This window comes from Xenopus tropicalis, chromosome 7, assembly GCF_000004195.4.
Source record: "Xenopus tropicalis strain Nigerian chromosome 7, UCB_Xtro_10.0, whole genome shotgun sequence".
Lineage (NCBI taxonomy): Eukaryota > Metazoa > Chordata > Amphibia > Anura > Pipidae > Xenopus > Xenopus tropicalis.
Window position 1 is genome coordinate 34850100 of NC_030683.2, and position 13262 is coordinate 34863361.

General features: G+C 40.2%; 1 protein-coding gene across 2 annotated transcripts in view; it reads right to left on the minus strand.

The window, feature by feature from the left end:
- The window catches only part of pyroxd2 (pyridine nucleotide-disulphide oxidoreductase domain 2), a 30070-nt gene extending 16933 nt beyond the window's left edge, over positions 1-13137 (minus strand). The window contains exons 1-7 of one of the 2 annotated variants that reach the window (XM_002936442.4): positions 12881-13137; positions 11354-11373; positions 10308-10401; positions 9587-9660; positions 5478-5630; positions 2742-2895; positions 1522-1583 (exon numbers count right to left, since the gene is read on the minus strand). In XM_002936442.4, the coding sequence (XP_002936488.3) occupies positions 1522-1583; positions 2742-2895; positions 5478-5630; positions 9587-9660; positions 10308-10401; positions 11354-11373; positions 12881-12995 (672 nt within the window). In that variant the 5' untranslated portion in view covers positions 12996-13137. Of the gene's footprint in view, positions 1-1521; positions 1584-2741; positions 2896-5477; positions 5631-8565; positions 8654-9586; positions 9667-10307; positions 10402-11353; positions 11374-12880 lie in introns of those variants that run through there. The other variant, XM_031906054.1, reaches the window with a different exon arrangement.
- Positions 13138-13262: the final 125 nt, after the last annotated feature.

Here is a 13262-nt window from a genome sequence, read left to right on the forward strand (position 1 = left end):
ACACTGTTGCATTGAGTGTCTGTTCATTTAAAATGAAGAATTGTGCACAACTGACACAAAGCAAACCTGGAGCTGCCACCACAGTAATTCCAGGGTTCCCACAGCAGACTGGGTCAGTAGGTGCCACAGGTGCACCCAAAGAACTACATGCTAAGTCTATTTTGTCAAGGAACACTTCCAACTCTCTGAGGTTTGCCCTTTGGCACAGCCAGGGGAGGTTAAAATCCACTTCTGGTAACTTTAAGAGCTGAATTTCTGGTTCATAGACCAGAAATGTGCAGAGAATGCAATCGCACTAGTGATGCTGGGTGGCGAGGGGGGGGGGTGGGGTGGCTCCAGGTGAGAATTGCCCCTGTCTACGTTTTACTAAAAGTTAATTAAAAGGTGAACCACCCCATTAACTCACTTGTATTTATTTTTTAAGTTCCCCTTTGTACTGCATTGTATAGCTGTTAACTGTGCTGCATTAGCACCTGTAATTGACATACACTATGTACCAAACACCAGATGGTTCTGGAAGAGGACAAGCTGAAATACAGAATCTCTCCTGGATTCTCTTGCTGATAGAAGAGAAATGGCAAGCAGTAGCACACCTGTTATACAGCACCGTGCTGAGGCTCAGTAACACTCCTTTCTAACTGAGAACTCTAATTGAGGGGAAGCATTATGCTATATATCAGTGATAGTTAATGGATGTCAAACCAGTAGGCAGGATTGAAGCCTTAGCCTTCACAGGAAAAATTGCTGCTAGAATCATTATACCTGCTAAAGGATCACACTTGCAATTTGCCAGGAGTCACAAAACATCCATTATGGGTGTCTGGAACTCAATTCAAACAATTCAGCCTACTGGCTTTGCCCAGTCTCTGATATTGTAGCTTTTAAAGACAAGTGCCTACTTGCTGTCCTGACCTGGATAAAATCTGACTTCAAGAATATTTGATAGACTAGATTTAGAATAATTTGTAATTAAAATATCATATTTAAAACGTATTTGGACAATGTTACATTGTAACTAAAGATTGTGGATTATTAGTGCACTTAAAGAATTGCCTTTACATCAGTCACTCATATTTCCAATGTCAGGAACCAAATAATCATGCAGTGTGACTGACAGATGGAACAGATCGAATAAAATAATAGCAAATTGAACATCGTGGGTTAGGCTGGATTATTTAATTCCATAGTTCACTGTTGGTCAGCAATGGGCTTACCCAAGCATTGGACTACAATTCAAAAACTTCAAAGACACTAAACAAATGAATTTTACAGAAACAAAGAGGATCATCTTAACTGCAAGTCCCAGGCGCCCAGGCGCCATTACAGATACTAACCCACAAGAAGTTAACTTTAGAATAGGAAATTAGTAAATATTACCTGCTTTTTAGTTGCTATTGTCAAGTAGACCTGTAGCAAAATTTTCTCCTTTTATTACATAACCCCAATATTTCATAAATTTGCTGTGGACATTTTCATAGAATTGTGCCTTTGTATAATCAGGGGGAAAAGTATGCCACATACCTTACATATAGGGGCAGTGAGAACTTCATAATACTTAGGAAATTGACTTCCGATTGTCAGTCCTAGATGAGAAAAAAGCAGTGTAAACAAAGACTGATTAAGGTTAATACAAACTGACCTGTTTTATTAAATATTTTATCCCGGCCTATCCCAACTGATGCTTAACTCTTGGTATCCCAAAACGCAGAACTAATACCAAGCCACCTTTCACTTCGGGAGGAGCCCACTGCTACTTTGATGCTGCCAGGTTTTGAGAGAACCAGGGCAGAAGTTCTGGGAAGGCGAGGAAACCGGTGTGTGTTGCAGGAGTAATGGAGAAGAGCAAACCATAGTCAAGTAAAGTGGACAAGGTTAATAACTGAACTTAGAGCGCAGCACAGAATTGGAATCCAGAAATGTTGTCAGTAACAGGCAATAGGTCGGTCGGTACACGTAGTGAAATGGCAACGGTCAAAGAACAGGCAAAGGTCAAGAACACAAGATCAGATAGGAAGTGCACCCAGGAACTATACAGGATAGACCAATGTTGGCAGTGTCGGACTGATTCCAGGGCCCACCAGAAAACCTTTGACCATAGGACCACTTTCTAAACTATTAATTCTCCTCCTTGCTCAACCTCTTTTCCCTCAACCCCTTTATTATTCAAGTCTCTTTTCTCTATCCTTACATCTCTTTATCCCATACAGCAGTTGGGAATGACCATGCAACTGGCCAAATATTTAGAAGCAAGAAGGCCAACTGACACCAGGGCCTACGAGTTTTCCTGGTATTCTGGTGGGCCAGTCTGACACTGAATGTTGGGCAAATGAAAATAGCAAAAAGGCCCTTTAAATATTCAAATTTACTGCTAGGATGATGTCATTGCACAGTACGTCAAAACCTGCATTGAAATCAAAAGACATGCACATCTGCTGTGTGCGCCAGGAACCACAACGCGTGTGCGGTGTGCGTCGAAGGCTATGAAGTGAGCAGTGGCCATCCCTGCTGGTGAGTTGGCAGATGTCCCTGCTCCCTCTCCGTAACATGGTGTCACTCCATTCAAGCTAATACTAATTCACCTGACAATAAAAGCTTATACTGGTAATACTTCATCTCTGCCAACTTGGCCTTGTTTGCATGTGTTGCACAATAACCTCTGCCCATTCCCAAAAAAACATGAAAGGCAACAACAACAAAAATCATGAAACACAAAAAAACCTCCTGCCCACAGTGCTACTGACCTGCTTTAAGCAATGGCTGGAGAGTTTTGAGTGATTTCAATCTGTTTAGAAGTGGCCCTTCCAAAATGGCTTTTGTGTCTAAGGGGGGAGCATCCAGAAGGGGATCTATAGCCAGCACCAGGCGATTCATAAAGCTCTCGTATTCTGGATATGCCTTGAAAGAAATGAGAAACGGGAAAAGCCTGGTTACATCAGTGGGACAGAAAACAAATAACATTGTGGGAAATTGCTTTCTCCTGAATTTTACAGTCTTACACGATTGTAGTGTTTTACCACCATTAATTCACACTGACACCAATACAAAGGTATTTTTTAATATTCACTGCCCACACAGACAACAAAATGGAGAGTTTGCCTTTGCAGTAAGAGTATAAATTGGACAGGATGTAGAACACAACAGTCTAATGGATGCCTATGGCCTGTTTGGGGGCCTCAGAGGGATATTTATAACCCCTGTTCTATTCTTACCCAGCCCTACCTGCCCCTTACTACTTGCAGGGCAGGGTGCAAAAAACCAGGCACAATCCACCCTGACTTGCATGTAGATACTGTAAATTGCAGCAAATCTCTGCACTCCTAGTTATAGTGCAGACAGCTGCATTTCAGCAGTATTGCCTTAAGGTGGCCACACACGTGGCGATCTGCGATCTTTCGTGCGACCATCGGTCGAACGAAAGATCGTCAGATCCGCCACTAACCTTCAGGGCTGAAACAGGCAGATAAGGAGGTAGAAACAATAGGATTTCTACCTCCTTCTGCTGATTCAGCACTGAAGGCAGATTTTGGTCAGGTGCCTTCTATAGCGCCCAATCAAAATCTTTTAACTGGCCCGATCGGCGAGTCGACCGATATCAGCAGCTTCCTGCGATATCGGTCGACTCGCCGACTTGCCATACACGCACCGAACATCATACGAAACAAGGTTTCGTACGATATTATCGGTGCGTGTATGGCCAGCTTAAGTAAGTGCTTTTGTGCATCCACCTAGGCTCTAGGTTAATGACCCTTACAGAGCGGTAACTGCATTTCTAAATCACCTCATATCCTTGTTTTGGGTCATTCTGTGCTGAATATATAAACAATTTCCTTAGATAAGAAGCCAGAAGTGTTAATTAGTGAGTAGGTGGTTGATCCTGACACCTCTAACTGTCATGTAAATGTCGTGTAAATATCCAAAAATTATGCAGTGCCAATGTGTCCCTTGCACAGAGGTGACAACTTTTTGGTGAGTCATGTTTCTTGTAACGGTTTGTTTTTATACTAAAGAGATTGTATTTCCATACATGTGCATACATACACACACACGCATACATACACACACGCATACATACACACGCATACATACACACACACACGCATACATACACACACACACACGCATACATACATACACACACACACATATATACACACACTCATATACACACACACGCATACATACACACACGCATATACACACACACATACATACACACACGCATACATACACACACGCATATATACACACACACGCATACATACACACACACATACATACACACACACGCATATATACACACACACACGCATATATACACACACGCATACATACACACACACATACATACACACACACGCATATATACACACACACGCATATATACACACACACGCATACATATACACACACATACATACACACACACGCATACATACACACACACACGCATACATACACACACACACATACATACACACACACGCATATATACACACACACGCATACATATACACACACATACATACACACACACACACGCATACATACACACACACACGCATACATACACACACACACACGCATACATACACACACGCATACATACACACACACGCATTCATACACACACACACGCATACATACATACACACACACACATATATACACACACTCATATACACACACACGCATACATACACACACGCATATACACACACACATACATACACACACGCATATATACACACACACGCATACATACACACACACACATACATACACACACACGCATATATACACACACACGCATACATATACACACACATACACACACACACACACACGCATACATACACACACATACATACACACACGCATACAAACACACACGCGCATACATACACACACATACATACACACACACGCATACATACATACACACACACACGCATACATACACACACACGCATACATACATATACACACACTCATATACACACACACGCATACATACACACACGCATATACACACACACATACATACACACACACATGCATACATACACGCATACATACACACACGCACATACATACACACATACATACACACACACACGCATACATACACACACACATACATACACACACATACATACACACACGCATACAAACACACACGCGCATACACACACGCGCATACATACATACACACACACGCATACATACACACACACGCATACATACACACACACGCATACATACACACACACGCATACATACACACACACGCATACATACACACACACACACGCATACATACACACACACACACATACACACACACACATACACACACACGCATACATACATACACACACGCATACATACATACACACACACACATACATACACACACGCATACATACATACACACACACACACATATATATATATTATGGTGTTTATGGACTTCCCACCTTTGCATCTCTCTCAGAAAACTTAGCTATCTGCCTTTGGTTTTCCGCCATATCTCCACCCAGAAGGAGTGACCTTGGCTCGTGTCCATTGCTGGTTTCCAGTATAGGAGTAAAGGAATGGGGGTCTCGAAAATAAACTTTTAGTCCATGTTTCTGAAATAAATTAAACAACAGAAAGTGATTTATTGAAGTACAGTGTGTGCACAGGTATGGGACATGTTATCCAGAATGTCTGACACTTAAAGGGGCAGATTGATTCAAATGTAAAATTAGAGTTTGCCGCAGAAAAATTCACCCACTTTCTTTTCATTCCTATGGGATTTTTAGAAGCATGTTTATCCATGGGTGAAATTCAGAGCTTGATAAATATGCTCCCATAGGAGTAATTAGAAAGTGGGTGAGTTTTTTGTTTTAAACTCTAATCACACATTTTGATAAATCTTATGGTTTTCCAGATAAGGGATCTTTCCATAATTTGTTTACCATACTTTGTCTATTCTATTCAGGTCCTATGCTATTCATATTCCAGTCTTTCATTTAAACCACTGCCTGGTTGTTAGGGTAAACAAGACCCTAGCAACCAGATAGCTGCTGAAATTCCAAACTGAAGAGCTGCTGAACAAAAATCTGAAAACTCACAAATAAGAAAAAAATAAATCCAGTAGCAAATTGGCTCAGAATACTGTACAAACTAACATGTCCAAATGAATCTGATTGTGATGTGTAAGAGGACCAGGCTAAGTTGGTACCACATTGCTCCAAAGGGTATATTGTGGATGTGGGTACAGGTTGGGTGGGGTACTTTGTAAGCCAGTAATTATACATATAAATGTATGGGACCCATTTTCTGGAAACTCATTATCCAGAAAGCTTCAAATTATGCGAAGGCCATCTCTCATACTCCATTATAACCAAATATGTTTAATTTTTATAATAAAACAGTATTTTGTACTTGAACTCAACTAAGATATAATTAATCCTTATTGGAGGCAAAACAATCCTATTGGGTTTAATTAACGTTTTGTTTTTTTTTAGTATACTTAAGGTATGGAGTTCCGGAATATAATTGGTCCCGAGCATTCTGGATAATGGGTCCTATACCTGTATTATAAATCAGAATTTTTTGTTTTACAGCTAAAAGAAACATAATTAGCATTTGCTGTGCCTTGGATGAAAAATCCTGGACGTTTCCTTAACATTCTGTGAAACTAGATCCTTCGGAATGGAAGGCCTGGAAAGCAATAATTCATACATATTTATTGAACAGTTGGAGGGAGAAAGGATATTTTTTCCCTCAAAACAGATTAAGTTTATTAGGATTTTTCTGATATTCTGAGTCAGTGCTAGGGGAATTATTAGTTTAATTTTTAGTCAATAAAGATGAACTTGACAGGCACTTATGGTTTCTATGCATCTCCAGTGAAACCCTAGCACTTGATGTAATTTGAATAGTGAAGTTTAATCCTGTGGCCAAGGGGGTTGCCATAGAAATGTGTTTACTTTCTGTGTGAGATGCAGTACCTTGTACTTGATCCCAACTAAGATATAATTACCCCTTATTGGGGGCAGAACAATCCTATTGGGTTATTTAATGTTTACATTTTTATTAGATTTAAAATATAGAGATCCAAATTAGATCCCTTATCAAAAAATCTTTGGGCCTGATCTTTCTGGATAACAGGTCCCATACCTGTATATGTAACATTATTTCTAGGCTATAAAAATCATGTTTTATACTGTTTTATATATGACCCTATTTAAATTCAAGGTTGTGTCCTACCACATCTCCTTGTTTCTCAGGTCCACTATTAGGAAATGTTCCCACTTATCCCCAGGGTTATAGCATAGATAGTTCCCAGAATTACACCACAGGGAAGGGTAAGAAGCCATCATTCCAAATTGGCAGCCTCTTCCAGAAGCTTCCCTTTATCTTATCTAACAATTGCCTGAAAGCCCCCAAACACCAACCCATTCTCCTGCCTACTCATGCCCCTTTGTCTATATTAATCTCCTTTTTTATCCCTCAACACCTGTCACGTTACACATGCATTGTTGTTTCATCCTTTGCCTTTCGTTTAATTTGTTCCCATCTCTCCCCCCGTAGTTTCCTCAGTTTTCTGTCTGTGTGGTTAACTCCACCCCCCTAGCAGTATCTCTAGGCTCCATTTTAGCACACACATATATTTGCTGGAGTGGATCATATTATGATCTTTTGACCTATCTTGAGTGTTCACTGTTGTCAAGATCTTCACAGTTTGTAAGTTATTGCTATTATAAGACAACTTGATAAGTTATAGAGATCACACTTGCAATGCTTAGAATGGAGAGGCAGAACAGCACCTGTTACTGATATGGTTATATTATAATGTCAAAATAAGTACATATTATACAGCCTGCTAATGTCTAAGGTATCATTTCTGCATTCTAATTTTTGTTTAGTATTTTTTATTTTACATGAACATGAAAACATGATCCTTAAATCCTTCAGTACTGCACACATGGTCAGGGCCGCCGCTCCCTATAAGCAGAGTACTCAGTCTGCATAGGGCACCAACTCCCAGGGGGGCACCATCCCAGCTGTTTAAAAAAATATTTTTTTTGATATATTATAACATACCCCCCAACACCGGTTTTTATAGCGCATCCCACTGTCCCAGATAGTTAAATCAATCTATGGGGGCATTGTCTATGGGGGCTATTGGGGGCACTGTGTGGGTGGGGCCCTTTAGTAGGTGTTTTTTTTTATTATTTTATTTTTACTTCCGTAATATTTGGGGGAGGGGGCACAAAAGTAAATTTCTGCTTAGGGCACCCATTTGGCCAGCAGCGGCCCTGCACATGGTTATAGGGCAACACTGCATTAAAGTTTTAAAACCCTTTATTATACATCTAGGGCCTGCAATGAGCCTATCCTGGCTGGAATCCTTTAATCCTACACTATTAACAGATTTGTCAACCTGGAGACAAGTAAACCCAGGGACCCTGCGATGTGAGTTTCCTCGTACTTGTACGTGACGCCATGTGCATACGTGTGCTTCCGTGATGTCACACATGCACAAATGCCCAGTTGATGCTGAATAACTGCTACCTGAGCAAATGCTTTGGATGCTGTGACTGATTGCTTATCGTGCATTTGTGCGTGAAATTTGATGCAACTTCGGGGGCAGCCATTCAAGCTGGAAAAAGGAGAAAAGGCACAGGTTACATAGCAGATAACGGATAAGCTCTGTAGAATACAATAGTGTTTTATCTGTTATCTGCTAAGTGCCTGTGTCTTTTCTCCTTTGAATGGCTGCCCCCATGGCTACACAGCTGCATTCTTTATATAAACTATAGTAGTGTTTCTGAGTCAAACACACCAGTTGTAGCAATGCAGGGCAACAGTACATTATATTGTAATTTCTTTTATACACTTGAATTTTTTGGTGTTACTGTTCCTTTAAGGACCAAGATTCTTAAATCGTTTATGGAATGGTGAGGGCTGTTAAAATGGTTCCCTACTGGTGCATCCAGTTTTTTATTTGTTATAGTAAAGCAGTGATATGTATTTCTCTTTCTCAGGCTTTGACCAGTCTCTCCTATATACAGTCCTCCTGTTGGGCATCTAGCGCACTGTATTAAGTACACCACGCTGGAAGAAGAACAGTTGTACTGGCCATGGATGCTGTATCTCAGTGGTCCAAGAGTATTATCTTACACTGCCTTTCCTATAGGCTAGTTGGTAAGTTTAACTTTTATCAGCTACTTTTGACTCATGAACTGTTCAGCTAACACTGATTGCTGCCATTCAGTCCTACATGGATTCCAGGTTCTACAAACTAGAACTTGTATAGCAATCAGGAAGAGTTCCTTATTATAATAGAGACAAATTGGACTGTCCGTGAGTGGTTGGGATATGATAGTACAGTCATATAATGGAGCCAGAGGACATTTAATGTGCAGTCTGCACTTCAGCAGCCTTTAGGAACCATCACATAAGAGTATATAGGTGTGCAGCAAGGCTTGGCATTTGTAAAATTCTGCCTGTGCCTCAATGAAATTAGCCATTGCTGAAAACTCATTTGATACTGCTGTTGATACTGTATTTAACCCAGTAGAGTAAAACTCACCTTGAGTTCTAGGTCCTTGTAGATCTGAGGTCTAAGCAGACTGAGAAGGTAAGATGCTCTTGAGAATTTAAAACCTTAAAAAAAAAAAAAAAAAAATTATATATATATATATATATATATACACATATATATATATATATATATATATATATATAAAAGGTAAAAAAAAAGTTTTAAACAGATGTAAAATAATCAACCTACCCTTTGTCTTAAATTGGCAACATTTATTAATGCCCTAGCAAACATGATTCATAGTAATACCCATTAACATTAAAATCCATTTAGCTCATAATGGAGTATTTGCCATCTGCATCATCACCTGGCAGTAAGTGCTGGGTGGCCAAAAGTCTGGTAAATGAAGTCATTATTAACCCTGCCCCTCATTATTCAAGGCTACTGGACCTCAAAGCCAAATTTTACAACCCAGGCTCTTAGAGAAGAGGGTGGCCATAAGTAGGTATTACTAGAAATAAAACCTGTTTGTTATATTAGTGCATAATAGGCAATATCTTAGTGCTTATATCCTAACCTATATAATGGTTGAATAACTGATTTGATAGGAACAGAAAATTATTTTAGGGGTAAAGCCCCTAAGTGGTTTTTCCATGCTGAAAAAGTGACAGCAAAATGCCCCAAATCACCTCTCAACTCCCACTGCTGACTATTGAAATCCTTGCCATTCAATATATAATAACCATACAAAAAGCAATTGGAAATAAACCTTGAATGATTTCCTCTGTAACCGCAGCTCCACCAATCACATGCCGCCTCTCCAGAACCACAGTATTTACTCCAGATCTCTGCAAATATGCAGCCTGAAAGCCACAGACACAAAATGTAGTATCAACAATGAAAAACATTTTGCCATAATACAAAGCCCGATTTTCCCTTTCAGAACACAAGCTCCTACAGGTTTTAGCCTATATATATATATATATATATATATATATATATATAAATAATATGGAGTAATATATTTCTACTGTTATATTGTAATTATGATTTTGTGTGTTTTTTTTTTTTATAGAAAAGGGGAATCTAGAGCAAAGGGCTGTATTCTAATTAAATAGCGATGTACAAGACATTTGCAGGCTTGCAGACCATAGAAAAGGATAAGTAGTAACTAAAAGGAAGGGCAAATGACATACACTAGGCCAGGGGCTAACAAAGAGCTGCAGTTCCAGAGAAAAGATGGGATGCTGGGAACATTGATACGAACATTGATAAATCTGCCTCTAAGTTCGAGGCCTAGAATGGTATCCTGCTAGGGTGTTATGGCTAGTACAGTGTTCATGCAATGCGTTAAATTTAATCGATTTTAATATTGGAGGACAATCTTTTTCTCTGGAATTGAAACATCCTTACTTATTACACATATACAGAAACTCAATGGGGCAGGAGTGTTTTTGGTTTCAGGTCAGTATAGGGAGCACTGGCTGTATGCAGAGTCTTGGGTTGAAAGTATAGGGTGAATGGGAAGGCGTTGTGTGCATCAGTTGTTAGTACCTTCATGGTAAAGGGATCAGCTATTATTGGCGGCATGGTGATGGGAGGGCTTAATAGTAGGGAGAATGACTGATGTTACTGGTTGCTGCTATAGTTACATCTGCAAGTATAGTCCTGCTGCTGCTGCTATATGGATTGTTCCTTTTCTTTTGGTGGGTTTAGCTTAACCAGTGACCTTTTGTCTTTAGATTAGCAGGTTATCATTTTACCATCCCACGACATAGAGTGTATAAGGCAGTTCTTAGATGCGAATACACTTACTGCCACAAGCCCATTGTGTCCTATAAAAGAATAAAATAATGGATTTAGAAAACAATTTCAACATTGTATCTTCTATCCCAATTAAACAAGGGTTCATGAGATGTATTATACTAGCCACGTGTATAGTAAGTGGAGTTAACTGAGTGGGTTGTAGTAACCAGGCCTCTAAGGATCAGATTGCCCCTAGGTAGGTGCCTTACAAGGACTATGGGGGTGGAACTGGGGTACACCAATATGAAGATTTTGTGGCACCCTGTTTAGTGGCATCTACAAATGATATTTTTCACAATTCCTGTGTCCTTCTTTGTATTAACAGTTTTGCAGTGGCCTTTTTCACAGCAATAATATCCTTTTGCAGAGGATAAGCTTTGCTAAAATGGTATTAGAAAAACTGCCTATATGCTTGGCCTCAACCCAATAGAACACCTGTCAGATGGTTGGGAATACCAGCTGAGTCCAGTCACTCACCCTCAGTACCCAACCTCACTAATGCTTCTTCTAGCTAAATGGGGGCAAAAACAACCAACCAAAATCATTTAGTGGTGAAGCCTTCACAGAAGAGCAAAGACTGTAACAGCAGCAAAGGGAGGAAGAACTTCATATCAACACCCTAGTCTGATTTTTTAAGCTGCTGGAATACTGTTTTGCTGTGCCAGTCAAACACTCCAATGGAAATCACTGGACTCTCAGCCTGAAAATGCACATACGTGCCTAAGCATAAGAGATCCCCCAGAGACTGTGGTGTTTTCCACTGTTTCTAGCATTTTTCCACCACCTCAGAGAGAATGTCTATGTGCTGTGAGACTTTTATTTGCACGGTTTTGATGTGCTGTAGGCCAGGATAAAACACCTAGGCCCTTATACCTGGATGAGCTTAGAGGGGCCAAGTTGATGACCTTCTTTTACTTGTGATTTGTTGATGATTCCACCTATGTCTGTAGTGAGGACACAGCACAGGACAACCCCTCTCTGCCTATTATAGTATATATATGAGAGCTGCCATACAATGTTAAGACTGTACCCGTACCAAGAACACCTCTAGCAGTGTCACTGCAGGGACAGGGAGTTGCATGTCACAAGCAATAATGCTATGTACCCATAACCCACTGTGCATGCCCTGCAAGCAGGAGTATTTCTTTTTCTCAGTAAAAATAGTTTCCAATGTGAATGCGGGTAATTGAAATAAAAGAAGGGGTCCAGTCTACATGTACATGAAATATCATTTCTCAACAGACATACATGGAAAGGGGTGCAGATACTAATATAAGTGCTCCCTTAGAATGCCTGTTGTCTTTCTGCTGCAGTTTGTAGCTTTCCAGGCAGGAAGTATAGAGTGCAAGGGGAAACAGCTCCCCCCCAGTTAGCTGGAAAACAGCACAGATATCAATAGTTTTTCCATTTTCTTCCAGAATTCAACAGAGCTATATTTTAGCAGCATTGTCCCTTCAGAACATTTTGAAAATATTTCTACAGTAAAACGTGACAATTGTCAAACATAAAAGCGCAAACATAGCCGATGGAATTTACCTCCTCCAATGATCACAGCATCATATTTCAGCTTTAGCCGGCCCGGTATTTTGGAGTAAGAGTGTCTGCCCTGCCAGAGAGTTTGTTTAAAGCAATGCAAGCCACAGCCAGGCATATTTACCCTTCAGTGCACTCACTACAGACTGATTTCTGCTTTATAACTTTGGCCTGTGGACTTTGGTTAGCTATTCTCACCTACTGTGCATCGGCCTAGAAAGCAATGGAGGCTCTATACATGTTCCAAGGAATCCAGGGGCGGGACAGGGCTCTAAAAAATGCAGTGCAGATTAAACAGTTTAGCTGTAAGCTGAGTACTTGGTTTATGTGCCGGACAAGTTCTGCAGCATTGCATATACACTGCTTAAAGGGGCAGTGTAGTGTG